This window comes from Armigeres subalbatus, chromosome 3 (assembly GCF_024139115.2).
Source record: "Armigeres subalbatus isolate Guangzhou_Male chromosome 3, GZ_Asu_2, whole genome shotgun sequence".
Classification (NCBI taxonomy): domain Eukaryota; kingdom Metazoa; phylum Arthropoda; class Insecta; order Diptera; family Culicidae; genus Armigeres; species Armigeres subalbatus.
The window spans coordinates 65,454,284-65,468,336 of NC_085141.1; the positions used below are offsets into that span (position 1 = coordinate 65,454,284).

General features: G+C 40.8%; 1 protein-coding gene across 8 annotated transcripts in view; it reads left to right on the plus strand.

Annotated features, from left to right (window-relative positions):
* The window catches only part of LOC134224962 (protein groucho), a 515,335-nt gene that overhangs the window by 260,983 nt on the left and 240,299 nt on the right, over positions 1–14,053 (plus strand). For all 8 annotated transcript variants that reach the window (XM_062704655.1, XM_062704657.1, XM_062704660.1 and 5 more), the window contains one exon: positions 12,139–12,202. In XM_062704655.1, coding sequence (XP_062560639.1) covers positions 12,139–12,202 — 64 coding nt within the window. The remainder of the gene's footprint in view (positions 1–12,138; positions 12,203–14,053) is intronic.

Below are 14,053 nucleotides of genomic sequence, written 5' to 3' on the forward strand. Positions count from 1 at the left end.
AAGCATGCTTGAAAATGGAGCTATCGACCATCTTATGTTACCAAAAAATGAGCTTTCTAAATACCGTAAATAGTTGTTTTTGAAATTGTGAATTGAAGAAGTAGAAGTATTTTTTTTTCTTTGCTTCCACCCTATCTAAATTTAGTAATTTTGTCATAAAACATTACCTACACTCCTGGTCACAAGTTCATCCCACACTTACTTTAAAATTTTTGGTTCAATCAAAGTTAATTGCCTATTTCCGGGGATTAACCACCCGACTTGGACGTTAATTTACAATGTTATGGAAACTCATATGTGAATATGTACGTTATGTGGAAGATATTGATTTGAAAAATGTATTGGAGGTAACCACTTTCCCTTCGATGGGACTCGAACCCATGACCCTACAGTACGCTAGACTGGTGCTTTAACCAACTAAGCTACGAAGGACCTCCGTCGGCCTTCGCAACCTAGCGGCTACTGAACGAGCTCGAGATTCCCAAATTGGACGCATAGTCAAATCACTCGCAATCCATTTCTCAAGCCAATACTTCCACATGTGTATTGTACACGTCCACATTAGAGGAGCGTGAGTATTTAGAATGTCTGGCGGCTATACACATTCTTCATCAGCAACGGTACTGATCAAGTGAGGTTGTGTAAGCATTTGCCAGTCGGTCGTCAAGCTCAGACCCGACCGCATTGCGTAGGCAAGAGCACGCAACTCAGGTTCAGTTCAATCAAAGTTAATTGCCACCCGACTTGGACGTTAATTTACAATGTTATGGAAACTCATATGTGAATATGTACGTTATGTGGAAGATATTGATTTGAAAAATGTATGGAGGTAACCACTTTCCCTTCGATGGGACTCGAACCCATGACCCTACAGTACGCTAGACTGGTGCTTTAACCAACTAAGCTACGAAGGACCTCCGTCGGCCTTCGCAACCTAGCGGCTACTGAACGAGCTCGAGATTCCCAAATTGGACGCATAGTCAAATCACTCGCAATCCATTTCTCAAGCCAATACTTCCACATGTGTATTGTACACGTCCACATTAGAGGAGCGTGAGTATTTAGAATGTCTGGCGGCTATACACATTCTTCATCAGCAACGGTACTGATCAAGTGAGGTTGTGTAAGCATTTGCCAGTCGGTCGTCAAGCTCAGACCCGACCGCATTGCGTAGGCAAGAGCACGCAACTCAGGTTCAGTTCAATCAAAGTTAATTGCCTATTAGTCGGATTAACCACCCGACTTGGACGTTAATTTACAATGTTATGAAAACTCATATGTGAATATGTACGTTATGTGGAAGATATTGATTTGAAAATGTATTGAGGTACCCACTTTCCCTTCGATGGGACTCGAACCCATGACCCTACAGTACGCTAGACTGGTGCTTTAACCAACTAAGCTACGAAGGACCTCCGTCGGCCTTCGCAACCTAGCGGCTACTGAACGAGCTCGAGATTCCCAAATTGGACGCATAGTCAAATCACTCGCAATCCATTTCTCAAGCCAATACTTCCACATGTGTATTGTACACGTCCACATTAGAGGAGCGTGAGTATTTAGAATGTCTGGCGGCTATACACATTCTTCATCAGCAACGGTACTGATCAAGTGAGGTTGTGTAAGCATTTGCCAGTCGGTCGTCAAGCTCAGACCCGACCGCATTGCGTAGGCAAGAGCACGCAACTCAGGTTCAGTTCAATCAAAGTTAATTGCCTATTTCCGGGGATTAACCACCCGACTTGGACGTTAATTTACAATGTTATGGAAACTCATATGTGAATATGTACGTTATGTGGAAGATATTGATTAATTTTTTTTTTTTTTTTTTAATTTTGTTGGCTCATTATCGAAGAATTTAAATTTTTTTTAATGGCCTCTGTAGTACATGAAAGTCGTCTCCATGGCTGTACACCACTATTCACGCAGTATTCGTAAATCGAGAACTAATTTCACCAGACCGAATTCCAAGATTATGGCTACGTGCCCCGCCTACCACAGTCGTCCGATTTTGGCGGTGTGAACGATGGAAGAATTTTGAGGACTTAGAGCATCGCATTTGAACATAACTAAGTCGTAAACGACACATAATTTACCATCAGTTTGTATCGGTAGTGACGAAATCGAGATGGTTGATGGGCTCGTATGCTGATGACTGCCAAGAACGATACCAGAAAAGAATTTCGGAGACAAGACACTTCAACCAAAACGAGTTCCCAGTCGTATCAGATGTCTATCTACAAAACGCAGTAGTCCTCAACGGACAAGAGACAATGCTCGTGACAAAACTAACGAGCACCTAGAGTATTTGAAAGAAAACTGCTAAATCTAAATCATCTTGATTGAAGACGGTTCGTCAATGAGACGAATGACGACTGTGGGTCAATGTCGATTAATTATCCGTTGAAAATAATTCTCCATAACGATTCATCGTACACAACAAGAAGCAGTGCGCAGCAAGCAAGTGGATCGATCAGGTGGAATATAAATTGTGGATCCATTTCGACCGCGTAAATGGAGATGCGCAGCCACCGATCCAAGGCAACTGTCTATTTTACACATTTTAAGTCGGTATTTGAACGTATTTCATTCTACTTGTTGAATGAACACGACACGAGTGATTGTTGATAATGTCTGCTTCGAACAAAAGCATAGCCATTAATTAGTCCATATTGGATTTAGTATATTTGTTGCACATTCCACGGATTTTTTTTCTTCATGCATCGGCTTTCCACACAATGCTTTCTTCCCATGATAACTGTAGAGATGCAGATGTATTCTTAGTGTCAAATTGCAACAATAACCACCACACAGATATTCTCTTCCTTTCCCAACTGTATATAAGGATTCGGCCGTATATCAACTTTATGCTGCCAAAAATAACAATAAAAAAACTATAAATTGCAAATGAGAATATTTGAGCAGTTGATTTTTTGTCTGTAAGCAAATATCTCGTCAAACAACCATGCGCTTCCATTCTTCCATCACTATTCGATGCTTTCATATCAAGAAGACAACTATTCGATGCATTCCTGTCGGAGCGTATGATTCAATCTGCCGCACATAATCAGACTCAAGCTCCTCAAAACCACTTTCCAATTTGCCGACCGACACCTTCCAACTCGAATTTGTTAACACCATTAAATAGGAACATGGTGTACGAAATGGCCCCACCTAAAACAGAGAGGTACAGCCATTTGCCACATTCTTCCCAATTCCGTTCAAACAAAGCTCCACTGTTCCACTACTGTGCAACCACCCCTCCTCAGAATCCAAGTGGCACAACTAAAAAGCGAAAAACCAACCCCCACCTTTCCGGACAATAACAATAATGCGAGAATGTGTACACCCAATCTCCTGACCGCAACCGTTTGCCACAGTTTCGTATTTAAAGCTGTTTTCGGTGTAAATTTCCCCCTTGCTCTGGGCCACGACCTGACCGCCGAACAGTTGTGCAGCACCCCAGCACGTTGGAGTTGGGAAATTTGAACACAAGCCAGTCCCCGAGTTCTGGGTGGGCGCACAGCCACCGCCATTTAGTTCGTCCAGCCAGTCAGTGTCGGTACCTACATAGGTACGACGACGGTGCCCTCAAACATCCTCCCGCTCGGCCAGAAGAAGGAGGTAACGAAGCGAAGTTGATTGTTTGAGTTTAGTACTAGTAGTTTGCCTGATGCCACCCCGCCAGCCGACCAACCGACCGCAACCGGCTCTCACTGGGAAATGTACACACAGACGTTTTTCCGAAGCGACTACTTTGGAACTCGACCGACATCGCATCGAGGAAAAATGGCTCCCTGGAAAATTGCTTCCACCGGCCATAGTCGCCGGTTGAGATTGGGACCTGCTGATTGTATATGGAAGGGGAGAAGGGTTAGTGTAAGAGGATCGATTTGAACCGTAAATAGACGGAACGGGTTGCACAGTTTTATATAAACCCGGATGTGACGAGTAACTGGCGGAAGGCGGAGGAAGGGATCGGAAAACAATTCCAGCCAAGTTAGTGCACCTCCGGACCGGATTGTGTGACCAACGACGATGACGACGAAGTCGACGGTACGGAAAGGATTGCAGGGTGGGTGCGGCCATCCTGTTTGTCTTGTTTGTCATGTCCTGTTGCAGGTTCGCGACTGGTTGTCCGGCGATGAAGCAGCGGCGGAGAAAGGGCAAAGATGGACAAGTCACGTAGACGGAGCAAAAATTGATACAGACTCGATGCTTGCGGTGGGGTTCTTTAATGTGTTGAGCGATCTGTGTGAGATTGTGGAGCGGGAAAATTGATTGGGATTGGTAAGGGTTGGAGTTGATGGTTCGGAAGTACAATAGCGGTAGCACTGTTGGCTCGTTCCGAGCTCAATGAAGCGATAAAGAAATAAGTAATTTATTGAATTTGCTCTTTTGCCGCTTTGTGGTGCTGTTTGCGCTTGGGAAGGATGGTGTAGTGAAATAAAGTTTTACCTCATTTTGTGTGTCGAGCTGTATCGAATGTTTTGTTGAAAAATAATACCGTTAGATATATTTCAATTAATTATGTAATGAAAGTGGTGGTTAATTGCTAAATATAATTGATCAAATGTGTTTATAAGCGAATGTGAATTTCAAATTGTAAAATATGTAGAATATCAGGAATTGTTTTGTTTTCAAAGAATTAATGTAGGTCTCATTAAATTTATAATGAGAGAAGTTCTTCCTCTTATTTGGTATTACATGCTTTTTTTGCCTTACTGGGACATTACCAAACGTAACCTAATGTTCATTTAGCACCTCTTCTTATCATTTTCGCATTCTTGTTGCATGAGGTTAAAATAATGATACTTAGTGCCCAGCGATGCCGAAAAAATTTCCAACCCGAAGATTTCCTAGTCCGGAGTGGCAATTACCCAGCCTCTTTCAACATAGTCTTGCTCTATAAATTTGTAAAATAGATTGAATGAAATAATAAGGAAAATTATTTTTAGGTATTATTATTATTATTGTTTATTGAGTCAAAGGCCAGTGTGGCCTGTACAGTACATAAAGGACGTCTTTATTCCGCTCGTTATATGGCTGCACGTTGTCAACCACGCAGTTTACGGTGCCCAAAATCAGATTCCATTCCAGGGCAAGCTTGCAAATTTCATCTACGCTCATTCGCAATGTGTGACCGATCCACCTCCATTTGTGCTCAAGATTTTTCATTGATACCGGTTTTTGATGGCCTCGTCGAAGGAGCACAGCATTAGAGCTCCAGTTGTAAGTCATTAAGCCGAATAACAAGTAAGAAGAGACAAGTGAGGATTGAGTAGTAAGAAGTGAGAAATGAGAAGTGTGAAGTGAGAAATGAGAAGTGTGAAGTGAGAAATGAGAAGTGTGAAGTGAGAAATGAGAAGTGTGAAGTGAGAAATGAGAAGTGTGAAGTGAGAAATGAGAAGTGAGAAATGAGAAGTGTGAAATGAATAGTGAGAAGTGGGAAATGAAAAGTGAGACGTGAGAAGTAAAAAGTAAGAAGTGAGAAACAAGAAGTGAGAAGTAAGAAGTAGTAAGTCAGAAGTAATAAGTATAAAGTAAGAAGTAAGAAGTAAGAAGTAAGAAGTAAGAAGTAAGAAGTAAGAAGTAAAAAGTAAGAAATAAGAAGTAAGAAGTAAGAAGTAATAAGTAAGAAGTAAGAAGTAAGAAGTAAGAAGTAAGAAGTAAGAAGTAAGAAGTAAGAAATAAGAAGTAAGAAGTAAGAAGTAAGAAGTTAGAAGTTAGAAGTTAGAAGTTAGAAGTAAGAAGTAAGAAGGAAGAAGGAAGAAGCAAGAAGTAAGAAGTAAGAAGTAAGAAGTAAGAAGTAAGAAGGAAGAAGTAAGAAGTAAGAAGTAAGAAGTAAGAAGTAAGAAGTAAGAAGTAAGAAGTAAGAAGTAAGAAGTAAGAAGTAAGAAGTAAGAAGTAAGAAGTAAGAAGTAAGAAGTAAGAAGTAAGAAGTAAGAAGTAAGAAGTAAGAAGTAAGAAGTAAGAAGTAAGATGTAAAAAGTAAGAGTAAGAAGTACAAAGTAAGAAGTAAGACGTGAGAAATAAGAAGAAAGAAGTGAGAAGTAAGAAATAAGAAGTAAGAAGGCAAGAAAAAAAGTAAAATATTTAAATATTTCAAAATTTTATATATATATTTTTTTTTTGAAACTCTTTATTAGTTAATACTATAGTACGTCTACTTCTTGTATTTGTAAAGAAACTCTTTCAGGAAGTCCATCGGGAAATCCACACGAAATTCATCCAAGAATTTATGTAAGAGTTTAAAGACAATAATTCATTTGCGAAATACTTCAAGAAATATTTCGTGCATTGATCATCAAAACCTTTATTACCGTATTATTTTACCACGAAAATTACGTCGTGAATTTTTCATGAAGAGGAATTTTTTGGAGCAGTTCCTTAAGTAATTTTCCAGGAGAACATGAAGAGATATTTCTGAAAGAGTTCTTGAAAGAAATTTCGTCGGTTGTCTTGTAGGTATTTTTGAGAGGATTCTTGAAGAATTTCTAAAGAAGTCTCTGAATTTAAAGCGGGAGAACTTTCGAAGTATTTTGGGGGAAATGCCGGAGAGATTCATGAAGGAATTTGTGAAGGAGTTCTTGAAAAAAAATTCAGAAAAAATCCTATAGGAGCATCTATAAATTACGTAACGCTTGGAAGGGGTAAGGGGTTACCTGAAGTGTGACGACCCATACAAAATTTGTAGATGCTTCATACAGTGTGACAAAGGGAGGAAGGGGGCTGAAAATGATCAATTTTAGCGTTACGTAATTAATGGATCCTCCCTAAGCAAATTTCTGGAGAATTAATTTCCAGAATGATTTATTTATGAACGACTTTCCGAAAGAATCTTTGGAGGAATTTTAGGGAAGCTATTTCTGGAAGAATTCATAAAGGAATGCGCGTAAGATTTTTTAGATCTAGATTACGCAATTTAATTTCCAGAAGAAGCTCTTAAAGAATTTCTGTACATTTTTCTGAAAGAATCCCCGGGAGGTGGGTTTAATGAAATTCCATGTGAACTTCTGAAGGAATTCAGCAGAAAAATCTGAAGATTCCTCGTGATAATTTCTGTAAAGTTTGCGAAATAATTTATGAAGTGATCTTGGAGGAGCTCCAGAGAGTGTTTCTGGAGAAATTCTATGAATAATTATTCAATGAGTTACAGGACTTCTCGGAGTTTCCCTGAGCAAACACCCTGAAGAATTTATTTAGGTACTTCTGAAGGAATCCATGAAGATTTTTTGAATGAATTCCAGGACAAACTTCCGGCGGAATTCCTGGAGGAATTTCCGGAGGAATTCCTGGAGGCAAGGATGTTAACGATCATTCAGTAATTTGGGCTCGATCATTAAGTAGTTTGATAATAACGCATTCCAGAAGCAGAATTTCAAATAATGTTGTATGGTGGACTTCTAGTGCGCAGGTCTTCTACAACTCTGCCTAATGATTCGTTGTTTGAATTCAACTAGTAACGGAGTTATAGCTATAGTTTCAGTAACTTAGACTAAATGATAACAAAATTACAATCATTCAGTTTACGTTACTGCAACTAGCGCTCTAACTCCGTTTTTAGTTGAATTATAATAACGAACCATTAGACAAAGTTGTAGAAAAACCTTCGCACTAGAAGTCCACCATACAAAATATTTTGAAATTCAGCTTCTGGAATGTATTATTGACAAACTACCAAATGATCGAACGCAAATTACTGAATGATCGTTAACGTCATTGCCTGGAGGAATTTTCGGAGGAATACCTGGAGGAACTTTCGGAGGAATTCCTGGAGGAACTCCCGGGGGAATTCCTGGAGGAACTTCCGAGGAATTTCCTGGAGAAACTCCCGAGATAATTCCTGGAGGATCTTCCGGGGAAATTACTAGAGAAGCTTCCAAAGGAATTCCTGGAGGAAGTTTCGGGAACTTCCATGGAAATTCCTGGAGTAACTTTCGGAGGAATTACTGGAGGAACTTCCGGAGGAATTCCTGGAGGAACTTCCGAAGGAATTCCTGGAAGAACTTTCTGATAAATTTCTGGAAGAACTTCCGGGGGAAATCCTGGAAGAACTTCCGAGAGAATTCCTGGAGCAACTTACGGAGGAATTTCTAGAGGAACTTCCGCGGGAGTTCCTGGAGGAACTTCCGGGAGAATTCGTGGAGGAGCTTCCTGGGAAATTTCTGGAAGAACTTCCGGGGTAATTCCTGAAGGAACTTCCGCGGGATTTCCTGGAGGAACTTCCAGGGAAATTCATGGAAGAACTTCCGGGGAATTCCTGGAGGAACTTCCGGTTGAATTCATGGAGGACTTCCGTGGGAATTCCTGGAGGAACTTCCGAGGGTACTCTTAGAGGAACTTCCGGGGGAATTGCTGGAGAATTTTCCGGAGAATTTCTGGAGAAACTTCCGGAGAATTTCTGGAGGAACTTCCGGAGAATTTCTGGAGGAACTTCCGGAGGATTTCCAGGAGGAACTTCCGTAGAAATTCCTGGATGAATTTCCGGGGGAATTCTTGGAGGAACTACAGAGAAAATTCCTGGAGGAACTTCCGAGAAAATTCCTGGAGGAACTTCCGGAGGAATTCCTGTAGGAACTTCCGGAGGAATTCCTGTAGGAACTTCCGGAGGAATTCCAGTAGGAAGCTCCGGGAACTTCCGTGGGAATTCCTTGAGCAACTTCCGGGTTAATTCCTGGAGGAACTTTCTGAGGAATTCCTGGAGGAACTTCTGGGAGAATTACTGGACAAACTTCCGGGGGAACTCCTGGAGGAGCTTTCTGGGAAATTCCTGGAAGAACTTCCGGGGGAATTCCTGAAGAATCTTCCTGGAAACTCCGAGGGAATTCGTGGAGCAACTTACGGAGGAATTCCTAGAAGAACTTGCGAGGGAATTCCTAGAAGAACTTTCGGGGGAATTCCTGGAGGAACTTCCGGAGGAATTCCTGGAGGAGCTTCGTGGGAAATTCCTGGAAGAACTTCCGGGGGAATTCCTGAAGGAACTTGCGTAGGATTTTCCGGAGGAACTTCCGGGGGAATTCCTGGAGAAACTTCCGGGGTAATTCCTAGAGGAACTTCTGGGGGAATTCCTGGATGAACTTCCGAAAGAAATCCTGGAGGAGCTTCCTGGGAAACTCCTGGAAGAACTTCCGGGGGAATTCCTGGAGAATTTTCTGGGAACTTCCGAGGGAATTCGTGGAGCAGCTTACGGAGGAATTCCTAGAGGAACTTGCGAGGGAATTCCTAGAGGAACTTTCGGGGGCATTCCTGAAGGAATTTCCTGAGGAATTCCTTGAGGAGCTTCGTGGGAAATTTCTGGAAGAACTTCCGGGGGAATTCCTGAAGGAACTTCCGGGGGTCTTCCTGGAGGAGCTTCCTGGGGAATTACTGGAGAAACTTCCAGGAGAATTCCTGGAGGAACTTCCGGGGGACTTCCTGAAGGAACTTCCGGGGGAATTACTGAAGGAGCTTCCGGGGGACTTCCTGGAGAAACTTTCGGGGGAATTCCTGGAGGAGCTTCTAGAAGAATTCTTAGAAATACTTCCGAAGGAATTCCTGGAGGAAATTCCGGAGGAATTCCTGGAGGAACTTCCGGGAGAATTGCTGGAGAAACTTCGGGGGGAATTCCTGGAGGAACTTCGCTCTTTTTGTAGATGAGCCACACCACACCTTCCAGCTACTCCTGCAGCAGAAACTCTTTCTACAAAATTTTGGTAATAACCCAATGTAATGCTCCAGCTAGTGCCTTAACAAACGTATTTAAATAGTTCTCCTAGTAGTCAATTAATCCCAGGGGCTGTGTCGTTTTTTAACCGAGCAATCTCCTCCTGGATTTTCTGAAGATCGTTTTTCGTATGTTCCGCATCCGTTTGTAGCATGCCTTTTTAACCTTCTCTAACTGCTCGCATTCGCCGTCGTATCAATAGTTTCTCTGATCCGGGGACACATTGCACTGAACTGCTGTTCTTCCGTTGAAAGTGTCTTATAGCCCCTAAATGTTTACCCAAGGCGTTCAACTCCGATGCATTTTGTAGACCATCGAGAGCTTTGAGCGCTGGCATACTGCGGAAATTTTCGTTGTCGATGAATACCAGATAGGGTCGCTTGAAATTTGCCCGCCCTGTGTTGATATAAAATAGTGGGAAGTGTGCCTATGCTTCGGTGGGACACCTGCAAGAAGAGTAGTGCAATTGTTGATCTGAATGATCATAATTCTACGTAGTGGAACGTCCACATTCATTAGGTAGGATATAAAGTGTCTGAATTCCTTCCTCTGCATTGATAGGGCGCATCATGCAAAAATATCAGAATTCTGCGTTGTGGGACGTCCGTACCCGATCAGGAATGCATAACAAAATTATAACTCAATTCTATCAATTGTTGTTATTTAAAACAACGTGTGTTATAATTAGATAATTCGATAAAAATGTGTCTTCGGCCAGTTTTATTTCATATCAAAATTATAACAACATTAGTTATGAATATTTTCACAAAATAATTGCCTACATTTTTTGTAGACATTGGAAACAAAAATCGGAGGAGAACTTGAACCCGCTCAATATTAATACATAGCTGGAACAAAGTTAATTGCCTACATTATGGATGGAAATCCGGCGTGGTAGCGTGCCATTTGGTTTTCGCACAGACTCTCATACACATACAATTTAGCTTTATTGGATGTACGATAGTTCATAAATTGTTGTTATACAAACTCGAGTGTTTCAACATATTCAGGAGATTTTTTTTTCTCTACAAATATATTGTTTGATAAAAGAATGAAGGTGCTAAATTTTTGAATATTTTTCATTCAAAATATGTTGGCTTTCTGTCTTGAACATTTGTTGTTGTTTAGTTCTGCAGCCCAAGCAATCGATTGCTTGTTATTTGAAAAGAGGCTATAAGAATTCTCCCTAATTGCAGGATTGCAATCCTGCAATAAGGGAGAATTCTTATAACCTCTTTTCAAAGAACGTTTTTTTTTATACCCTTTCAATAAATCTGTTAAATCTAAAAAACATAGACACCTCAAAACGATTTTATATTCACATGAGTCTTTTCTCTTGCAAGAGGATTGTGAGAAATTGTTAAAATATAGTGGAAGAAAGCAGAACAGGCGGGATCCCGCCACTGAGATAGAAGCTAGAAAAAATCTTCTATTGTAGTTTCAATTGTTGCTCGAGAAGTGGATGAGCTATAGTAAGATATGTTGATTATTATAATTGAATATAAATATTATTGAAATATGCGTAAAAAACATAATTAATTGTAATACCTTCTTCTTCTTCTTATTCATTGGCATTACATCCCCCTCTGGGACATTGCCGCCTCGCAGCTTGTTCATTAAGCACTATAATTGTTGAAAATTTATGACCAACAAAATAATTTGCTACATATCTAAGATCCTCTAGTGGCCCCATACACGCTCCGACATGTTGTACAACTTGTTGAAATTTGGATCGTTTGTGGGCAAGTTGTACAACTGTTGGACAGTATAACTTGCCCACAGACGGTCCGACTTTATTCCGGCCGAACCACATTTCCTGGGGAGGAGTCAAAGTTTTACAACATGTCAGATCGTGTATGGAGCCCCTTGCAAAGACTTCTATTTCTGTTTAAATGCAATTATTGTTGAAGTAAATTCTAACGTTTCTTCGCCTTCAAACCCTAAATACAATTCTTACTCACATGAGCTGAAGAAAACCTACAGCTCATATTCCAACAGTTTTGCATTTCGCAATTCACTCTCTATCATATCACCCTAATCGTGCAGATTTATTTTAATTACCAGACATAATTAATAATTGAAGCGCCAGAAGCATCATTCCACCCTCGACTAGACTCTTCACAGCGGTCGCCTAAATCCCGGAGTCCCTTCAGCAAAATTGTTCATTTAATTCCGAAGCTCTCGCTTTCGTTCTCTCCCGTTCTCCACTGCTCAAACAACGTCCAACAAATTAAATTTCAAATCATTCCTGCCAAAGTTTGCAACAACCCTTCTCGAAAACAAGCACATAAATCTTAATTAATTCGCCCCATTTTCCGGCTCCATTCATGCCAGAGGTCGGGTATGCCCAGCGCTCGCTCAGCTTCTTCATTCGCTCCCGTACTGCCACTCACTCTAACGCTCTGCTTTGCTCTCTTGTTTCTCTTTCACAGATTGAAGCTAGAATGTGATAAACTCGCCAGCGAGAAAACTGAAATGCAGCGACATTATGTCATGGTAAGTCCAAGTTTGTAATTGCTCTTATCCCTCCCCAACGCTTCCTGATCCGTTCCTAGCTGGCAGCATTCGACTGCTTCCGTTTCGTATGGCTACATCGAAACGACACAAAAAAGAGAAACTCAACCTCTCACCCCAAACCGAATCGGATTCAAACAACCTAGTGTTGATTGCCAGTTCAGTTTCATCCTCTTGTTCGGGGGAAAACCACCCATTCCCACTTTCGTCTCCGGTAGTGGTCCGGAGCCGGAACACCGCCGCCACCCGTAGGGAATGCTGCGGGGTAGTATGAAAAGCGAACGACCCGTAATGCCGAAACATTTATACGACTCATTCTTCTCAATTGCTTTATTTTATTAGTCTTCCCTTGTGTCGCCACACCACCATGCCAGTATTGTCGCTAACTTTCAACGAGCACCAACGACACACAGCGGAACACCATCATCCACAATGACGTTCCATGACTTGGAAATATGACAAACTCGGCTGGTTAGCTTTCGAGCAAAGGCAAAAATTAGCAATACGGGAGAGGCGAGTTCGATTCTCGGTTCCGTTGAATTTTTTTTAAGTACTTTTTTATTTGCTACACATTGGGTGAATTCAATTTTGTAATGAACCATTCAGCAATTTAAATCTCACCGCAATGAATTTTAACACATGAGAAATATTGACATAACTTCTATGGTGGCGCTATCTATTTCATACATTTTTCAAGCTTTTTTGGAAAGTGTTTTTTATGGAAACTAGCTTATGGTTGACCTTATGGTCGATTGTTAACTTAGTGTTCTTCACAGCTATTAATTGAGAGCTCATTGAGCTCATTGATCCCCCATTTCCATTATATCAGCTTTACCAAAGGCTAAAACGTAGGGTAAGACGGTATAATGCGCCCTACCTGGCCAAAACGCCCCCCTTTGATTTCTAGAAAACTATAACTAATTAAGGGTTAAAATCGGTTGGTACCTATAGGTATTTGTAAACCCATCATACTTTGTGAATGTGGAAGTATTTTTGTATTGCACAATGAAAATAATAGCAAAATACAAAAAGTTACAGTTTTGATGTAACTTTTCATGTTTGTTTGCTCAACATTCTGGAGCGACTCTGGCATACTGTCCGCAAAACTTGCACTGGAACACTCAGTTGGGCAACAAAATTACTTTTCTCAGTGGTTAATATGATATAAAATTGCTTCCATCTTCAAAAATGTAACGATTTTCGAAAACATGTTTCACTGGCCAAAACGCCCCAGTGTAGGCAGGACGATATGCCCTTACCAACTGGACACAAGCGCAGCGAGCCTGCAGCAGTTGCTTCCAAATTGTATGGAAAATATTGAAATGTAATTCACACCTACTTGAACGGACCTATGTTGGTTTTTTAATGCCAAACGCATAAGGATTTGTAGCCTTTTTATTATGGGATTGATAAAATACCAATGAAGGGCTATTAAACGTCTTTGGTTGAGGTGGGGCGTATTGCCCAGGCACTTTTTAAAATTTATTTTTTCACGACTTTTCAAAAAAGTTTTATTACGTGTTATCTGTAATATTTTTATATGACTACTCACGGGCAATGCATTTGCGACTTCCTGGACTACCAAATAACACAAAGTTTGCATAAAATGCGTTGAAAAGTAAAAAGTTATCAAGGAGTTGCCTTAGGGGGGGCATATTATACCGTCTTACCCTAGTATGAAAACATATCTTGGAAAAAAAAGATTACTAAAATTGCTTCAAGTGATTTTAGTAGCATGTTGATTGCAGAAAGAATCATTTTTCAAATTCAATTTTATGTTCAGCATCAACCGCACGCAACAATGAATCCAAACTGTCGACCTTACACACTTTT